Genomic DNA, 20,035 nt, shown 5'->3' with positions numbered 1-20,035 from the left:
CAGTGTTTGCTGGTGTGGAGTACAAGTTCCCCTTTTGTAACAAGAGCAGAGGTAGAAAGGATTTAACTCAAATCCCTGGGCCTTGCAGCTCTTAGGGAAGGAAGTCTCGGAGTCCCCACTGGTCAGTAGTGCGGTGATCAGACCCTCATGGTGGGGGGATAGAAGTGTTTGATGTGCGCACTGTGTTTCCCTATGCCATTGAATCACACCAGCCAGGAGAGCATTTTACAACTGTGAACACACAGAGTCCTAGCCCCCCCTGGGCTTTCCTCTCTCCCTTTGCCTCTCACCTTTACTCTCTTGCCTTCCCTTGTTCTCTCTTTCTTATCTGGCTCTGTCTTTGTCTCTCTCTCTCTCCGTGCCCCGCTGTAGCTCCTACAGCATCCAGGGACAGAGGAGAGAGAAAACCCTTGGGTCACCCTGTGCCTCTGTCTTGGCTACAAATGGTGCAGTCGCTTGCGAAAATGAATACTGTATCTCATTCAATTAATGCATGCCTCATTCCTCCCGAGCTTAACAAGATTAAAGGAATGTCGGGCGCCTGGCCCCAGAATATGAATGAGAGCCTTGCTCCCATTCTGTGGCTGCCCCTGCCTCCCTGGACGCTGAAACAGTCAGAAGATTAATGCACACCAGCTCTGATGTTCTGTGCAGCACAAAGGGGGCCAGGGAGGGCAGGAAGAGGAAAAGAGACAGACAAAAGCTGCAAAGAGAGTGGGTAAAGGGCAGGGCTGGATGCGCCACTCTGGCTGGATGATGAAATTCAGTGTTGCCATTGGTTGGCATGCAGGACAGTTCAGGTCTACTTCGGCAGGGTTGAATTTCTCTCACCTTCTAGCTGAAGTGGGCTGTTCAGTTCTGCTCATCTAGACAAGTTCAAGACCATTTGGGTTTTCTCCTTGCAGGCAAGTGAAAACCAGCCTCTCTGTGATGTTTCCCTACCTACAAAGTGGGCGCGACTTCTGGCCAAAAGAAGCTGCACTATTTGGTTTACTCTGTGATCTGTTGAGTACTATTGTTGAATACATTTTTAAAAAATAAATAAAATACAGGGAAGCCAAAAGCAAAATGTGAGGCTTTAGACTTCCTCTCTCTTATAAAATGAACCATAAAACAGCTTCCAGGGGGCGCCTGGGTGGCTCAGTAGGTTAAGCATCTGCCTTCGGCTCAGGTCATGATCCCAGGGTCCTGGGATGGAATCCCGCATCGGACTCTGCTCCGCGGGGAGCCTGCTTCTCCCTCTCCCTCTGCTTGCCACTCCCCCTGCTCACTCGCGCTCTCTGCATCAAGTAAACAAATAAAATCTTTTTTAAAAACACAAAACTTAGCTTCCAGAAAGTTCAAAACGAAGATTATGCTCATTCTGTATGAACTTCTCCCCAAGGGAAAGGATGCTAACTGATTATTGGACATTTGTTGGCAAGAATGGTGACCTGATTTATGGGTAAAGAAAACCCATAAGTGGAAAATCTCAAGATGTTATTATTTGTTCTTCTGGACCTGCCATTTCTGTTAGGGAAAAAAAATCAGCTAACGTAATGATACCATACACCTATTCATCAAATATTTATCAAGCTTAAAATAATGCTGATCACCTAGGACCCAAGAAAAGAACAAAATAGACACATGCTCTGAACTCAGAGCTTTTGCTGTCTAGTGATGAATGTGTTGACCAAGAAGAGTTATAAAGCAACCAAAGCATTTATTTGGGTCTTAGGCATTGCAATCAGGGAGACACAGAGTCAACTGACATGCAACGTGTACTCCAAAATGCAAGCAGGGAATGTGGGCTTATACAGGCAAAAACCACAAGGTCCCATAGCTCGTTGTGAAAGAATTATCATTGATACTGACAGAGTTAAAGGGAGTATCTAAGGTTGGCTCTTCAGTAACATATGCTACGTTATCTCCATTTCAGTCCAGAGTAAAAGGATGTTTTCCAAGAGGTGATTAAGGTGCAACCAATAAGTTACAACTGACAAGTCAAAAGTCCTTCCAAAAATGGAAACAGGAGATGTGCATCACCTTGCTTCTTCAGTGTCCTCCCCACCCTATTTTGGATGCCTGTCTTAGCAAGGCTTACTTTAGGTTGTAATCACCTTGCACAAATGAAACTCACAAGTAAGCAATTATACTACTAGAAGGCCCAAAGTATGGTGCTGGAAGGGGTGGGGGTGGGGGGATGCCGGGGAACTGGATCCAGAAAGACTGCTGGGGAAATGCCTCCTGAACACATAGGTTAGTCAGAGAAGGATGAGCATTGGGAGAAGGTGTATGCAGGCACAAGGAGTGGGCTATGGGACACTGAGGAGGAAGGAGAGACCCTTCAAGAGAAGACAGTTTCGTATCAATTTCACAAGCCCTGCAAGAACCTGGCTTGTCCTTATTTGAATGGATTTGCGTGCCATGTTAGAGAGTGATGCTTGTGTCCTAGTGTCCTTTGGCCATGGTAAATATAGTTAAGAGGTGTCAGGATCCAAGTTTTGACTGTGTAGAGCCCAGTCCCTTCACTTCATAACTCCCGTGGAAAGAAAGACTTGGTCAGCTGCTCTAACATTCTAGGGTCCTTACCACAAAAGAAAGTGTATGAAGCAGAGAACAATATGGCCCCCAACAGCAATGTCTGGAGAGTAGTAATAGAGGGACCAAGTGCCCATCTCATTGGCTGCTACTTCGCTAACCCTGGAGAGACTTGTTAGGGACAGTCAGACGGTGATGTAAACTATGGGTGCCCACAAGTGTGCCCCCTTGTGCATCCCTGTGTGCAGCTCAGGTTTACCCACACAATCGTGGACTGCAGCACTCTGCTCCTCTTCAATGTCCCAGCAAGGAGTCACTCCTACAAGTTGTTGGAAGAGCACAAACTTTACAAAGGTGACATAGGGGAGAAAGAGGAGGGGGCTGTATCATGCACCCCATTACTAATATATTTCAGAAGGGCCCATTCTGCATTTCTGTCCTCCCCAAAACCCCTTCTCAGCTATCATGCAACTTGGAGTCCTCTTTTCCTGACTCCCCGGATCTTTGCACTGTTCCTGCCCCTCTCTCTGCCCCCTAATCTCTAGGATTTACTCTGAAATATTTAATATCAATTTCATCCCCCCCCCCCCCACTGTCCTGACAGTGGGTTTATTTCTCCTCTGAAACTGCCTCCCCCCGCCCCCACCCCCGTCAATACCCAATCGCTGAAGGCTGAGCTTCCACTTAGAAAGACTTATCCAGGAATCTCTTCAGACCACAAAGGTGGTCTCTCTCCATTAGAAATTCTAGTCAAGTTTGCGCACGGGGGTGGGGGACAACTTCTTCAAATAGTTACATAACGAAAGGCGTGGGTGGAGTCCAAAAAGGATCGAGCGGGACGGTCTGTGAGTCCTTCTTCATCCTCTGAAGGTGGAGCCCACCCAGCCTGAGGTTGGACTCGGGATCATCTGGGGGCAGACCCTCCAACCATACCCAGGACCTGAGCCCTCATCACCCCCCCCCCCCACCCCGTGTGCAGCGCACTGGGCGACCAAAACGTGGTGTTTCCCTGCCCGCACCACAGGTATCCGGATGCTGGACCAGCCGTTCATGACGGACATCATCGAGGCCTCTTCTATCAGCCACATGCCCCAGCTGATTGACATCTACAGTGCCAGCTGGGGCCCGACGGACAACGGGAAGACGGTGGACGGGCCCCGCGAGCTCACGCTTCAGGCCATGGCCGACGGCGTCAACAAGGTAAGGGCTTGGCTGCGGACACCAGGTTCAGGACCTAGGGGCTGAAGCGGGGGGCGCTGGGGGTGGGAGGTATCCAGAGGAGGTGATGAGAGTGAAGTAAGGGGCAGGGAAGGAGGCAGAGGTGGGGCTGTCACCCTGTGCTTTAGCTCAGGGCCTCCGAGAAATGGACCCCCAAACAGGGTTAGTGGGGCCATTTATTGGAGCGGACTCCTTTAAAGGGCGAAGAGGAGGGGGCAGGGGTGCCTTCAGACAGTGATGCTGGCTCAATCCAGGCGAAAGAGCGGGGAGGAAGGAGGGTCATCCTGGGGGCCTCTGCTAGCACCCCCACTGTGCCACACGTCAGCTGGGAGCAGCCCCCAGGCAGTGGGGTCTGGGTGCAGAAGGGGCTATGAGCCATATATGAGCCTCCGGTTTTTGAGGATGCCCATCCCTGAGATTAGCCCAGGAATGGAGAGAGCCAAGGAAAAGAGACCAAGGCAGAGCCCCCAAAGGGAAGGTAGCCAGTGAGTGGCCCATGCTCGAGGAAAGAAGTACCCTCCCTACCATCTCAGGGCAGGGGTCATCTCCCATAAGATATGAGCTAGGCCCCGGGATCAGAGTCTTCTGGGTTCAGGTCCCATTTAGGGCGCTCAATGTCTGGGTGTATCCACAAATGACTTGACCTCCCTGCGCCACTGTTTTTTGCCTGTACAATGGTGATAATCATACATTTCTCCTGGGATCATTGTAACGTGTCAATGAGATAAATACGCCAGTGTTTGGCACTGGGAAGTGCCCCTGGAAGGGTTGGTGTTTATCCAGGTCATTATGGACACTTGACCAATCTCCCCAAAACTTTGTGGTATAAAGCATAGTGTTTTACTAGGCTTGTGGATTCTGTGGGTCAAGAACTCAGGGCACAGTGGGGATGGCTGGTGTCAACTCCAAGAGTCCTGGACCACAGGTGGAAGACTCCAGACTTGAATTGCCAGACTGTTGTGTCTTCCAGTGCCCTTAGGATGTGCCTAATTACTCACCATTGGTGCCACAACACCAACCACTCAGAGTACTTAGTCATTTTGTCTTATTTAGTCTTGTCTTCAAGATTAGACTTGCCTTCAGGTGACAGTGATGCCCCTTCTGTGCTTTGAGTTTGCTTGTCTAATCAGCCGTGGACATGGGAATCACATTTCCCAAGATTACAACAGTGGTGCATGGAGTAAGTCACCAGGTCCTAAGTGAGGGAAAGACAAGTATGTCAGGTGTGGTAGATGCACTTTTGGAAGTGCATTTTAGGAATTTTTAGAAAGTTTGCCTCTTGGGTTTTGACCAATTTCAAATGGATGAAATGGTTATAGCCATGTTTGGATATATAAACTAGCACTATTATAAGTGAACTGCAAAATGCATCTATTCTGTTTATGTTTAAGTTATTTACAGTCTATGTGAAATACACATGAACTTATTACTTATACATTTATATCACTAAAATAGGTATGTGTATAAAACACCCCAAAGTCAACAGTAGCTTAGAAAGGTAAAAATATTAAAGAAAATTAGAGTGGACCACTGAAGGCTATTTTTTGTTGTTGTTTTAAAGTGTTACAAGATGCCAACATTGCGTTTTGTTTTATTTTTAACTACTGTCACTGTTAAATCCCACAACTTACTCATATTATAACTGGAACCTAAGTACAGTCTCCCCAGTCCTGTTTACCCCTCAGCCCCCAGCCCCTGGTAACTCTCTATTTCTATGAGAGATCCCAGTTCTCACCTCAATCCCTGTCCCTTGTTGGCCACAGAACTTAGGACTAGTCACTTAGTTTCTCCGTGCCTCACTTTCTTCTTCAGTAAAATAGTCCCCATCAATGGTTCTCACAGTGTGGCCACTGGCCCACCCACAAGTTTGTGAGAAATGCAGAGCCTCAGCCCCATCCACCCACCTGATGTATCAGAGTCTGCATTTTAACAAAGTCGCACTCAAGTTTGAGAGGTGCTGCTCTAAATGATTTCTAGAATACATATCTCGTAAGCCTAAGATACTAAGACCACAAGATAACGTGGTTTTAAAAATCCCCTAGTGACTAGGAAAGAGCAGTAGAAGTGACTCGTTTTCTGGGATGGCACTGTGCGTCCCCTTCCTGGTGGTGCCTTGAAGGGATTGATGACCAAGCCAAACACTCTGGTTTGTCTCTGAGCTGCAGGAGCAGAGGCCCGGGTGGCTCAACCTAAGGGGTTTCTTGTAGGGATGCACGAGGAAGGACTAGGGCAATGGGATGGATTCGAGCAGGACCTCATACAAGCTGGGACCAGACAAACATTCTGGATCCAACATAGCTGCAGGACTCTGGCCACAGAGTGTGTGGGTATCCCCATGGGGCTCCCACAATCACAGGGCTTGGCTGTTGTCTCGTGCCTGTCTCTCACTGGCTTTGTGTGTCCCTCTCTGAATCCATTGTTCCTCTTCCTTGGGACTTATGTTCATGTGCTACTTCTGCGTGGACGGGACCCCATCAGCAGCCTCGTTTGTCACAACCTGTCAGGCTCTACTCCAACTGCCATCTCCCCCAGCACCCCCAAGCTTGAGGGGGAATCTTGGCCCCAAACTAGGGGAGACACTTCTCTCTCTGGTAGGTTCCAAAACTAGCAAATGTGGTTCCATTGGACAAGTTTAGAACTTGAACGGTCAGAAGTCAGTCTGAAGGTTGCTAACAGAGCCCCTTTCTTTTCCATTCTGGTAACATCAAGTGGCAGTTGGCACCCTCGCACAGCTTTGTAGAGCTCTGAAGGAGAAGTTTCTTCTGAACTGTTGAATTCTTTCAGAAGTCTCAATAGAAATATAACACCATATGCTTCTCCTCTGTTATGGGTGGAATTGTGTTCCCCCCCACCACCAAAATTCATATGTTGAAATCCTAACCCTTCCCCCATCTCAGAATGTGACCTTATCTGGAAATAGGGCCATTGCAGGTATAATTAATTAAGACAAGGTCATTCTGGAGCAGGGTGGGCTCCTAATCTGATATGACTGGTGTCTCTATTAAAAAAGGTAATTTGGACACAGACACATAGGAACAATGGCCAGAGAACATGAAGGCAGAGATCAGGATGATGCCTCTACAAGCCAAGGAAACCCCCAGCAGCTAGGGGAGAGGCATGGGACAGATTCTCCCTCCCAGCCTTCAGAAGGAACCAACCCTGCCGACATCTTGACTTTGACCTTCCAGAACAGCTATATATACAATATACAATATATTTCTGTGGTCTACACCACCCATACTTTGTTACAGCAGCCCTAGAAACCATGCACCTTCCAGGGTTAGAAGAGAGATTTGGCCAGACTCCAGCAGTGCAGAAACAACATGGTCACTTTTTCAGTTACCCTTGATGTCAACTGGCTCCCTCTCAGATAACTAAGATAGCTGAGCATTGATCCACTTACAACTTATTCTCACCTGGCACCTCGAGAAGCAGCCTTCCTTCACTCTCTAACATCATTCCTCAAAGGAGAAGCTTGCAACAATTCCCATGATGCCATCAGCATCAGCCCATCTGAGACAGCCACAGGGGGCCCCTGACATTTGAAAGGCACAGTACCGTTTACAGAGGGACTTACCCACAGGATCGGCAGGTGGGGGTAAGAGGTGGTGCCGCCACCCCATTTCAGTGCCTCAACCCTCTGGAGTTTTTAGGATGAAACTTTAGACACACAAACAGCTTGTTTGCTTATTGCATTGTTCACTGTGTGGCTGGAGAGAAATGGTTGCACATCCAAGGACCCAGGACCAGGTGACAATACCCTGGGAACACTTGGCAGATGTCCTCCTTCCCCAGCAGACAGGGATTTCCACTGAGAAGCATTTTTTTGACACCCAAGTCCAAAAGAGAGACATGTAGGTGACATCTGCCCTCAGTCTGAATTTACAACGCGCATGGCATTCAATGCAGCACATTCCCAAGTGGCTCCTGTCATTTTCCATGGACTTCTGAACTGTTCCCCACATCTCAAGTCCGGGTATTTCTCTCTCCTCCATCTGTAGCCTCCCCTGCTACAACTAGAAAGGCCCTTTCAAGTGTGATTGTTCTGGAAAGTATGCCAACTGTGCCAAAACTCGAAGAGAAAAATTGTTATGACTTATCTTCAGATGACAGCATGTAAATATTTTAGAAAGTGAAGTGAGTATGATGAAAAATACATGATTTCTCATTAGACTTTCCCCCAAGCCTGTGGGAATGGTTCTTTCCTTGTTTCAAGGTGACATTTTTTTGGACAGAATGGTAGAATCTCGTGCATGATGGTGTATTATACACGAGCAGAGATTTCCTCTCAGTTATCTGGTCTACTCTAAAGGGAAGTCCACCTCGGAAATGTAGCTCCATCTAAACAAGAGTCAGATAATTACCTAGCACGCAAAGGTAGGTCTTACGCTTGTCTTTGAATTTTAGCATCCTGTGGGTAGGTTTTGTTTGACAGACATAGCAATGATAAAGAAAGAGGAAGAGGAAAAGAAGGCTGAGGGACCTTTTTGGGGATGTGCTGTTTGCCACAGACCCCACCACTCCCAATTGTATGACCTCTGTTTTGCACATAAACATCACCTACCCGGCTCCTTACAGATCTGAGTTTGCATTTCCTATATTTGTTCAGTAAATACTTAAGGGAGGCAGCAAGGAGCAGAGAAGAGAAAAGGAAAGGAAACTTTTTTCCCTTTATTTGTTTTTTCATCTTTATAGTCTACATGTTGACCATACAATAAAAGCATTTCTCACATTTTATATGGGAAGAAGGTGACAGTCATAGATCCCTGAATTATGAGATATCCAATAACTGACGTCTTTCTTAGTTTGGGATCCTGTAAAAGCAGACCCTGAGACAAGGATTGAGTTCATGTAGTTGCTTTGGGAGCCAAAGGGAACACCAGTAGTGAAGGGGGAGGTATGACAGGGAAGAAAGGGGCCAATGAAGGTTGTGTTACCAGGCCAGCTACCACTGTGAACAACTGGAGCTTAATCCCACTGGGAAACTGGAAAACCATGCAGAACATGCCCTGGAGTCATCCCTGCCAATGGCAAGGGAGCTGGGGTAAAAGTCATGGTCAACATAAATGCCACAGCACTTTTGGCCCAGGGGCAGGTGTGCAGAACAGGCTCTTGGGAGAAAGCCCTTCTACAAAGAGACGCCTATGCTGGCATTTGGAAATGCCCAGTGCATGGAAGGTCTAAGGGATGTGGGCTTACACCCGCTGCCGCCTACTACAGTCTCCAGAGTGCAGTTTGAGAAAACCTAATCTGAGGATTAGAGTCTTTGCTATCTGGATAATAAAGGACCAGTAGGGTGATGTGTTTGCTGGTTAGAAAGACGCAGGCCTTGCAGAGACTGGTGGAGTAACAGAGCCACGTGTTGTAGGATCACAGGGTCTGATGTTGCCCTGACAACCAGAAAGGGCATTCAGACAACACTAGAGGGCCTTGAAAGTGACAGTTGGTTCATGAACTTCTTTCCACATCTTGAGGAAGTACAGCTACCAAGGGCAACCGTGGTATGTCTGTGGTTGGCTCTGATTTCTATACCCCAACCTCTTATTAATCATGGTTCAGGGCTGCTACTGGAAGGAGCATCTCAGGGATATTTAAAGACAAGCCAGGCACAAGCTGAGGCACAGGTGAGACAGAGCATTGATTGTTTATCAGGCAGTCCCTGCGGGATTGAGCAGGGCAGAAGCATGGATCCCAGCTCTTCGGGCTGGAATGTACAAAAGAAGGATCACTTGCAAAACGGTGGCTCGAAAGGCACCTTGCAGGCAAGGGGGGCAGCGGACTGCCCAGGGAGACAGTGATAAATTGGGCATTGGTGAAGCAAAGCGTTAGTGCAGCCTGCTGGAATTTAATCAGAGCAGTGGGTCTGACATGGTGGCAGCGAGTGCCGGGGCTTCTGACAGGCAATGGATGCCTCCTGCCAAGGAGCTCTCAGGAACACTCCATGAGCCCTGATTTATGCTCTGAAACCAAGCGAAGGTTCACAACTGGGCAGGAGCTGCCAAAGTGTGGAGTCTGCGATCCAGTCTGAAATGATGGTTGCAGTTACAGTCCCTCCTTTCATTTGTGATAAAGAGAAATGGAAGAAAAGGCTCTTTGGTGGCTTTTGGGTGATTCCTCTCAAGTGCTGGCCAGCCTGAGGTGGGATGGCCAACCATCTTGGTTTCCCATTTTTAGCACTGAAAGTCCCACTTCCAAGGAACCCCCCAGTCCGGGCAAACCGCCAACACTCGGTCACTCCCCCTGTGGCCGTGTTGGTGGTGGTGACTTACCCGAACCCAGAGAAAACCCCAACCAGCTTGAGGGATTGACATGAATGTAAACCCGTTTGAACTCCCGTGACATCAGGAAGGTTCATCATGGTGTGTTTGGATCCTGCTAGAAATGAGACAGCATTGCGTAAGGGTCTTCCCTCCAGAGTGTAGACGTGGCAAAACAGGTAGTAATTAGAGGTGACTACAGTAGGTGCCATTAAACGTAGCCTTGAGTGAAGGATATAATCAGAAGCCAAGGGCAATGTGCCGTCCTCTGTTTGGCTTTTCTGGAGACCGTGACACCCCCAGCACACTCTTGAACTCCCCGGGGAACCTGATGGGGACACGAGGCGGACGCTGTGGTCCTGGTGCCGTGGCATCCTGCTCACCAGCCAGCCAGCCTCTCACCGCTCCTCTGTGTGAGGACCTGCAAGGCATCGCTGGAGTGTGCTCCCCAGTGCGCACACAGTCCCAGCCATGAGGAGTTAACACCCAAGGGGCAACCGCCCACCTGCACTGTCCTGGTGGCCAGGTCCCAGGGGCTCTCCAGAGAGACTGACCCCAGCTCCCACAGGGAGAACCTGCTCATCAGCTCACACTTGGCTGTCTTTTCTCCCTTCCCCATTTCATGTTCCCCCGCCCGTAACATATGCTTCCTGCGATCACCTCCCCCCAAATTAACTACTACTCCCTGGTCCTTATCTCAGTGTCTGGTTTTGAAGGAACATAAACTGGGGCCAACCCCTTTCTCCTATAGGTGTCGCAAGTAGCTTTCTGAAAGTAAGCCTAGCTCTTTACAGGAGGATCCATTGACCCATCGTCCCCATTGAAGGACTTTTGTGCATTCACCACCACCTCCAACACTGAGTACAGAAAAGAATAGAAGTGATAAATAATGAACACATAAAGAGCTGTATGGGAATGTAATTCAATCACTGATATTGTGACAGAGAGGGACTTTCTAAGCATAAAAGCAAAGGGGAAAATATTTACCAAAATAAGTAATAAATATTACTACATAAAACCTTTCAAAATTTCTGCAGGTCTGGTCATTGTTAAAGCTCAGCAATGGGTCCATGGGGATTCATTATAGTATTCACTCTATTTTTGTTGTGCTTAACATTTTTCAGATTAGAAGGTTTTTATTCATCCCCCAAAATAAAAAGCAATTCAGTAGGTGGATAAGTTGTCAAGAATAAGAATACACATTTCAGGAAAAATGAAAACAGCAGCTGCTCTAATATTATACAGATGGCTACTTGTGGCTTGGGATAAAAATTCCAGGGACTACATTACACAGATTTCTTTTAATGCTATATCTGCTAGAAGGCAAATGGAAGCGAACATGATGAATTGTATCAGTCAGGAGAGGCTACATTATGCTGTGGTAACAAAGAGCCCCCAAAGCTCAGAAGCTTCAAACCACAAAGGTTGATTTCTCATTCAGCTACACATCACCATGGCCAGTAGGGGGCTCTGCTTATCACAGTTTCTCGGGGAACAGAGCTTACATCTGGGACATTGCTAATCACTGTGCAGAGGGAAAAAGGGTGTTCTGCAGCATCTGGAACTGACTAGTAAATGGTTCAGCCTAGAAATGACACTATGTATCAGCCACTCCCACTCAAACCTCATTCATTAACATGGCTTACAAGACCCCACCCAACCACAAAGGGATCATGGACCCAGACAGTGGACAGCTAGAAATATATGCCATATAGCACCGGTGACTACCACAATGAGCCCAGAAAAACTGCTATGTGACTCAAAAGGTAACCAGTGATCTAGTGAGGACAAACACAAATGTCAAAGATGTTTGTGAATAGTGTGGGTAAAATTGTTCAATGAGCTATGAGTGCAGAAAGGCAGTATTTGTAAATCAGTACATTGTTTTATGTGGTAGTTAAAATATGTATTTGCAAAAAATAATAGGTTTATGCAATATAGTGGGAAATTTTCTGCAAGTCAAAATGCAATATATAAAAGAAAAGATTAGGTAAATACATATGTAATATAAATGACAGAAATTTGGCTAAGATCCTTAATATAGAAAGAGCTCTAACAAATCAATAAAAAGAAGATGAAAGAAAAAGATGGGCAAAGGATAATATCTTTGGGGCTTGGTGCTTTGCTAAGCTATTCATAAAGAAACAATACAAATGATCAATAAGGTTGCAAAAAGATAAACTCTACTGGTCATGGAAAAATATATAACTCAAAACAAGGTACCATTTTTGCCCACCAAATTGGCAAAATTAGTTTTTAAAATGTATGATTCTAAATCTTGACCCACAAGGGTTGACTGTGGAATTCTTAAACATTGTTGGTAAAAAAAAATAAATTGTTAACAATCTCTATAAAGAGTAGAAGCATAGGAATATGGATCAAGAATCTTCAAACATTCATTCCTTTTTACCCTAAATTCCCCCTTTTAGAAATTCTGCCTAGGGCACCTGGGTGGCTCAGTCGGTTGAGCATTAGACTCTTGGTTTTTGCTCAGGTCATGATCTTGGGGTCCTGAGATCAAGCCCCACATCAGGCTGTGTGCTCAGTGCAGAGTTGACTGGAGATTCTTTCCCTCTCCCTCCCCTTCTGCCCTTCCCCCCACTTGCACTCGTGCATGCCAGCAGTCTCTCAAACAAATAAATAAATAAAGTCTTAAAAAAAAAAAGAAAGAAAAGAAATTCTGCCTAAGGAAATAAACAGACATACAAAGACATATATAAAATTATGTTCATTTGGAACTTAGAAACTTAGAAACAGCCTTCCATGTATGTCTAAGAAAAGGAGTAAATAAATTATGGAATGGCTATTTAATAAGACTAATAAAAATTACAGCATAGAGGAATATTTAATTATAACAGGAAATGTTAATAATATAATAGCAAAAATACATTTGAAGCAGGGCCACAAAAGTGGATATATTTTATGATCTTAATTTCATTCTTAAATCTGTCTTTATACTTTGCATTTGTATATTAAACTGGCAGGAATCCACAAAATATCACCAGGGATTTTCTATTCATGGAAGATTATAAAGGATTTTTATTTTCCTCTTCAGGGTCTAGATTTCAATTATTCCATAATAAATATGATTTTTGCAATAAAAAATGCAATAACTTTTTTTTTTTAAGTATGTCAATGTTGTATTAAGATGTCAACGTGACTGGAAAATAAAAAATTAGTACAACTGAGTGGTCAGGAAGAGGCAAGTTATAACAGGCTTGCCTCCCTAGTATCTGCAAGCAGGTAACACCAGTTGGGTGGGGGCCTGGTCTGGTCATTCGCCCAGATCACTACGCACTGGTGAGCAGGAGGACGGGCTCGCATTAGCCCCACGCTTCCCGAAGTGGGATTTTCACCCCCTGGGGCTGGTGATGTGCTGGGCGGGGATACATAGAGCCACAGCACCAGTCTCTGGCTAGAACTTTACTTTAGCTGACGGTAAGCAATTTGTGACATTATTTTTATATTACGAACAAAATACAAAATCTGGTGCTCGCTTCGGCAGCATATATACTAAAATACAAAATCTGCATGAATTTTTAAGAACTTTGGGCGGGGGGGAGTGATGTCAGCATCATGACAGCGTGAGTCATTCCCTTTGTTTCTCCCCTTTAATTTACAACAAGTAGGGCATCCATAGCCCAACAGGGGTTCCTCTGCACAGCACACCGGACTCCAGAGAGAAGCTAACATCTTTACTTCTGAAGGTGGGTGGATTGGACCTTGTGGAGGAGGCAAAACCAAGAGAGCTGCAGCAGAACGGGGGTAGCAGCAGCGGTGGTGCCTGTAACCCCAGTGACCTTGGCAGTGGCAGTGGCCCCAGAGACGAAGGTATCCCCAGCAACCCCAGGCAGCAGTAGCCCCTGTGACCCCGGCACCCCTGGCAGCAGCCCCAGCAACCCTGGCAACCTCAGCGCTGATGATGATGCTCGTGCCCAAGTAACTATGACAGCCTCAGTGACCCCTCCAGAAGAGCAGGTGGAGGATGGACGTGTGTGCTCCCAAATACAGCCATAAAGCTCTTAGGGAAGAAAGAGGGTGGGGGTGGGGGGCGGGAAATCTGTGCTATATCGCCACCTGCTGGAAAACAAAAGAAAGGCCTTTAATTCCCAACCTGTTGAACTGTTAAAATCAAAGTAAATGAAACTTTACCTAAATGAGAAAGGTATTCACTACTTCAAATGCGCCAGCAGAGGCACATCTCATCAAACACCATGAAAAATCACAGTAATACGGTATCACCAAAAGAAAATGACAGTTCTCCAGCAGCCAATCTCCAAGTCACAGAAGATTAGGATCTAACTGATAGAGAACTCAAAGTAGCTGTTATGAAGCAATTCATCAAGCCCCAAGAAGACTCAGAAAGGCAATTTAATAAACTCAGGAATAAAATTAACAGAGGGAGTACTTTGCCAAGAAGATTGAAATTCTGGAGCTGAAGAACTCAGTAGATGAGATGAAGAATGCATTAGAAAGTATTGAAAATAGAGCAAATCAGATGGAAGAGAGAATAGATGAGCAGGAAAATCAGAATCCAGAAATAGTTCAGGTGGAAGAAGAGAGAGAACTAAGATTTTTAAGAAGCGAAGAAACCCTACAAGAGCTATCAGACTCCACTAGGGGAACCAACATAAGAATAATGGGTATACCAGAAGGAGAAGAGAAGGAGAGGGGACAGAAGGGTTACTTAAAGAAACAGTAGCTGAGAACTTCCCAAACCTGAGAAAAGAGCTAGACAAAGCTAATAGATCCACAAAGCTAATAGGTCACCTTACTATCTGAATGCTGGAAGACCCTCTTCAAGACATATTATCACGAAGCTATCAAAAACTGATGATAAAGAAAGACTCTTAAAGGCAACTGGGGGGGTTTAGAGGGGAGGAAAAACATAACCTACAAAGGAACCCCCAACAGATTATCAGCAGATTTCTTCAACAGAAATTCTACAGGCCAGTGAAATGTGATATTCAAAGTATTGAAAGATAAAAATTACCAACCGAGAATACTTTATCCATTAAATTGACCCTTCCAAATGAAGGAGAAAAGCAAATGCAAAGCTGAGGGAGTTCACCACCACGGACCTACCTGCCTTACAAAAAAAATGTTGAAAGGAGCTCTTCTACCTAAAATGAAAAGACAGAAATACCCCAGAGTTTTAATAAAGTGATAGAGTCAAAACTATAACCCTCTTTTAGAATAGGGTGTTAAATGATTGTAGCATAAAGTTTAAAAGAGAAAAGCATTAAAAGTAAATATAGGACGTCCATTCATCCTCAGCGTAGGGATTACTTAGTGCTGGGCCTTCCACGTTTGGTTTTTTCTTCTCCTGGACAGGAGGCCTCTGTCGCAACCATGTTACACCAGATCATCAGTCAGGCCAAGAAGCACCCGAGCTTGATCCCCCTCTTCATATTTATTGGGGCAGGAGGTACTGGAGCAGCGCTGTATGTCTTGCGCCTGGCATTGTTCAATCCATATGTCAGTTGGGATAGGAAGAACCTGTATAGTCAAATGAAGATAAGTTGTTATCAGCATAAAAAGGACTATTTTATCTATAAGATGTTTTATACAAACCTCGTGGGAACTACAAAACAAAATCTAGAGCAAAGACAAAACACTTAAAAAGGTGGGGGGGGGGGCGGCCGGGGGAACTGAGCAAATTATCATAGAAAACCACCAACCTAAAAAGTAAATAAACTGAAGAAAAAGAAACAATGGAGAGTCAAAACAACCTGAAAACAAAAGATAAAATGGCAATAGTAAGTCCTCATATATCAATAATCACCTTAAATGTAAATGAATTGAACTCACCAATCAGAAGGAACAGAGTGCCTGAATGGATTAAAACAAAGACCCAATTGTATGCTGCCTTCAGGAGACTCTTATCAGCTCCAAACACATACACTCAAAAGTGAAGGGGCAGAGGATGATACTCCAAGAAATGGTAGCCAAAAGAAAGTGGGTGTAGACATACATACATCAGACACTATAGACTTCAAGACAAAATTGGTAACAAGGGACAAAGTGGGTCATTATATAATTATGATAAAGGAGTCAATACAGATCTTCCTCACTTATGAGAGGGTTACATCCTGATAAATCCATCACAAGTTAAAAATATAAGTTGAACCCAAAGAACAAATGATCCAATCAAGAAGTGGGCAGAAGACATGAACAGACATTTTTCCAAAGAAGACAACCAAATGGCCAACAGACACATGAAAAAGTGCTCAGCATCGCTCGGCATCAGGGAAGTCCAAATCAAAACCTCAATGAGATACCACCTCACACCCATCAGAATGGCTAAAATTAACAAGTCAGGAAACGACAGATGTTGGCGGGGATGCAGAGAAAGGGGAACCCTCCTACACTGTTGGTGGGAATGCAAGCTGGGGCAGCCACTCTGGAAAACAGTATGGAGGTTCTTCAAAAAGTTGAAAATAGAGCTACCATATGATCCAGCAATTGCACTACCGGGTATTTACCCCAAAGATACAAATGTAGGGATCCGAAGGGGTAGGTGCACCCCGATGTTTATAGCAGCAATGTCCACAATAGCCAAACTGGAAGGAGCCAAGATGTCCATCGACAGATGAATGGATAAAGAAGATGTGGTATACACACACACACACACACACACACACACACACACACACAATGGAATATTATGCAGCCATCAAAAGGAATGAAATCTTGCCATTAGCAACGATGTGGATGGAACTGGAGAGTATTATGCTGAGCGAAATAAGTCAATCAGAGAAAGACATGTATCATATGACCTCACTGATATGAGGAATTCTTAATTGCAGGAAACAAACTGAGGGTTGCTGGAGTGGTGGGGGGTGGGAGGGATGGGGTGGCTAGGTGATAGACATTGGGGAGGGTATGTGCTATGGTGAGCGCTGTGAGTTGTGCAAGACTGTTGAATCACAGATCTGTACCTCTGAAACAAATAATACATTATATGTTAAAAAAAGAAGAAGAAGAAGAAGAAGAAGATAGCAGGAGGGGAAGAATGAAGGGGGGGAAATCGGAGGGGGAGATGAACCATGAGACACGATGGACTCTGAAAAACAAACTGAGGGTTCTAGAGGGGAGGGGGGTGGGAGGATGGGTTAGCCTGGTGATGGGTATTAAAGAGGGCACATACTGAATGGAGCACTGGGTGTTATGCACAAATAATGAATCATGGAACATTACATCAAAAACTAATGATGTAATGTATGGTGATTAACATAACATAATAAAAAAATATATAAGTTGAAAATGTGTTTAATACACCTGACCTACCAAACATGATAGCTTAGCCTAGACTACCTTAAATGTGCTAACAACACTTACATTAGCCCACATCTGGGCAAAATTATCTAACACAAAGCCTATTTTATAATAAGGAGATGAATATCTCAGGTAATTTCTTGAATATTGTACTGAAACTGAAAAGCAAAATGATTGTATGGGTACAGAATGGCTTACCTTTGTGATCACGTTGCCACTGGGAACCGCAGCTTGCTGCTGTTACCTGCCGTCAAGAGAGAGTACCATACTGCATATCACTAGACCGGGAAAAGATTAAAAACTCAACATTCAAAGCATGGTTTTTACTGAATGTGTATCATTTTTGCACCATCAGAAAGTTGAAAAACTGTAAGTCAAACCATCCTAAGTCAGGGACCCTCTGTACATCAAGAAGATAATAGCAATTATAAATATATACACTCCCAACATCGGAGCACCAAAATATATTATGCAAATACTAACAAATCTCAAGGGAGAAATATACAACAGTACAATAACAGTAGGAGAATTCGATATCCCACTATCAGCAATGGAGAGATTGTGCAGACAGAAAATCAAGGACACACTGGAGTTGAACCACACTGTAGAACAAATAGACCTAACAGACATATATAGAACATTCCATCCAACAACAGAATATACATTCTCAGGTGCACATGAACATCCTCCAGGAGAGATCATAAGAGAGGCCACAAAACTAATCTTAGCAAATTGAGGAAGATTGAAATCACATCATATCTTCTCTGACCACAATGGCATGAAATTAGAAGTCAACCAAAAGAAAGTGAATAGATCTTCAAATATATAGAAATTAAACAGCACATTTCTAAACAACCAATGGGTCAAAGAAGAAATCGAAAGGAAAACAAATTATGTTGAGACATATTAAAATGAAAATGCATCATATCAAATTTTGTGGGAAGCAGCAAAAGCAGTTCTAAGAGGAAAGTTTATAACAATAAACACATATATTTCTTAAGAAATTAGAAAAATCTCAAACAACCTAACTTTACACCTCAAGGAACCAGAAAAAGAGGAGCTAGACAAGCCCAAAGATAGCAAAAGAAAGGAAATAATAAAAGGCAGAGCAAAAATAAGTGAAATAAAGACCAGAAAAACAGTAGAAAGTTTCAGCAGAACTAAAAACTCTTACTTTAAAAAAGATAAACAAGTTTGACGGCTAGACTAATTCTTTAGCTAGACTAAGAAAAAAAAGAAAAGACTCAAATAGCTCTTTTTTTTCTTTTTTTAGTTTCATGAGTTTCTAAGTATTTTATCCTTCATGTGGCTAACATAAACGGTGCGGCATGTAGGCTTACTGTAAGGATTAACCTGTAGTTAATATATAAAGTATTTAGAGAAGTTCCTGGCATACAGTAAGTACCATAATAGTGCTTCTTCTGATTATCATCTTAGTTTCTTCTGCTGTATTGTCCAATTGATTATTGTTGGAACACAGGTCATAGTTGTTCTGTCTCAGTTTCTGCCCAGCTCCCGTTTAGTAAAAGCTAGGAGCAGAACTGGATCTTGGGGCATCATTCTAACAGGAAAATGAGGTGTACCAATAACAGACCCATCCCACACGGTTATGAGAGACACACTTCTAGTCCTATCATAGATACCCTTTGCCTGGGCGACTGTCCCCAGACTATTTGGGGACTGGTTGGTGCTGACACCCAATCATTAGAACCATGGATGTAACTATTGCTACCTGATGCAAACACACACGCAAACACACACACACACACACACCCCTTAGGAAAACAAAGCTTAATATTCCTAGGAAGCCCAGGTCCCAGTGGACAGGTCCAATGCAAAACTAATGTTTGCTGCTTACTCTTCAGAAATAGGCTGACAGTTGCACTCTGTGCATCAGTGAGCCAGCACACATACCAAACTGCCCCAAAACTCAGTAGTTAAAAATAACTACCATTTACATCCTACTCCTGGGTCTCTAGGTCAGCTGGGTTGTTCTGCCGATCTGGGCCAGCCTCAGCTCCTCCCAGCTGGTCTCACTAGTGCACCTGCCGCCAGCTCGAGGGTGAACTACAGACGGGCTAGTCTGGGGTGGCCTCCTTCACATCTGCTGGGCGTTGGCTGTCTGCCGGGGCAGTGAATCTTGACTGGGCTCTGTCTATCATCAGCCAGAAGGCTAACTCAGGTTTGTTCCATGGTGCAACAGAATTGAGAGAGAACAGATATATACAGAACTTCTTGAGACTTATGCTTGGAACTGACAACAGCACTACTTTCTACCACTTTCTCTCGGACAAAGCAAAGACAGGAAGCCAGATTCAAGGGGTGGAAAATAGACCCCTCCCCTTGGCAGGCAGGACTGCAAAGTCATATTGTAGAGGGGGCATGAATACAGAGAAGCCCAAGAAATGAGAGTCACAATGGTCTCCCACACACTCGACACCACGGTGACAACGCTTCTGTTGCTGATTTCCTTTTAGTGAAGGGTGCTTTGTCTCACTAGCAGCCCAACTGTGGACTGGGTCTGGGGAAAGTTCCACATTTGGTGGGCTTCACCCATTTACCCTGATTCACACCTGTTTCGCTTTCACTGGGTGCCACGGCTTGACGTTGAGCCCCAGTCTGAGTCTGTTTGAGAGCGCGATCCCCTGCACCAGCTGTCGGGATGATACACTTCCCTTTCTGTCCTGGTTTCTGAGAGCAGTTGCTGGTTTCGATAGAGTTTTCCAGTATAGATTTACCAAGACGCTGCGGACCGTTCTTAG

At 44.9% G+C, this 20,035-nt stretch overlaps 1 protein-coding gene across 2 annotated transcripts in view; it reads left to right on the top strand.

The window, feature by feature from the left end:
• The window catches only part of PCSK2 (proprotein convertase subtilisin/kexin type 2), a 285,368-nt gene that overhangs the window by 241,968 nt on the left and 23,365 nt on the right, over nt 1-20,035 (top strand). For both annotated transcript variants that reach the window (XM_045883814.1, XM_045883815.1), the window contains one exon: nt 3,545-3,720. In XM_045883814.1, coding sequence (XP_045739770.1) covers nt 3,545-3,720 — 176 coding nt within the window. The remainder of the gene's footprint in view (nt 1-3,544; nt 3,721-20,035) is intronic.

This window comes from Mirounga angustirostris, unplaced genomic scaffold (genome assembly GCF_029215605.1).
Source record: "Mirounga angustirostris isolate CCGP_5_RB_7025 unplaced genomic scaffold, mMirAng1.0.hap1 SCAF_10, whole genome shotgun sequence".
NCBI classification, from domain to species: domain Eukaryota; kingdom Metazoa; phylum Chordata; class Mammalia; order Carnivora; family Phocidae; genus Mirounga; species Mirounga angustirostris.
The sequence above is the reverse complement of the archived record's forward strand: the minus strand, read 5'-3'. Positions and strand labels throughout refer to the sequence as shown.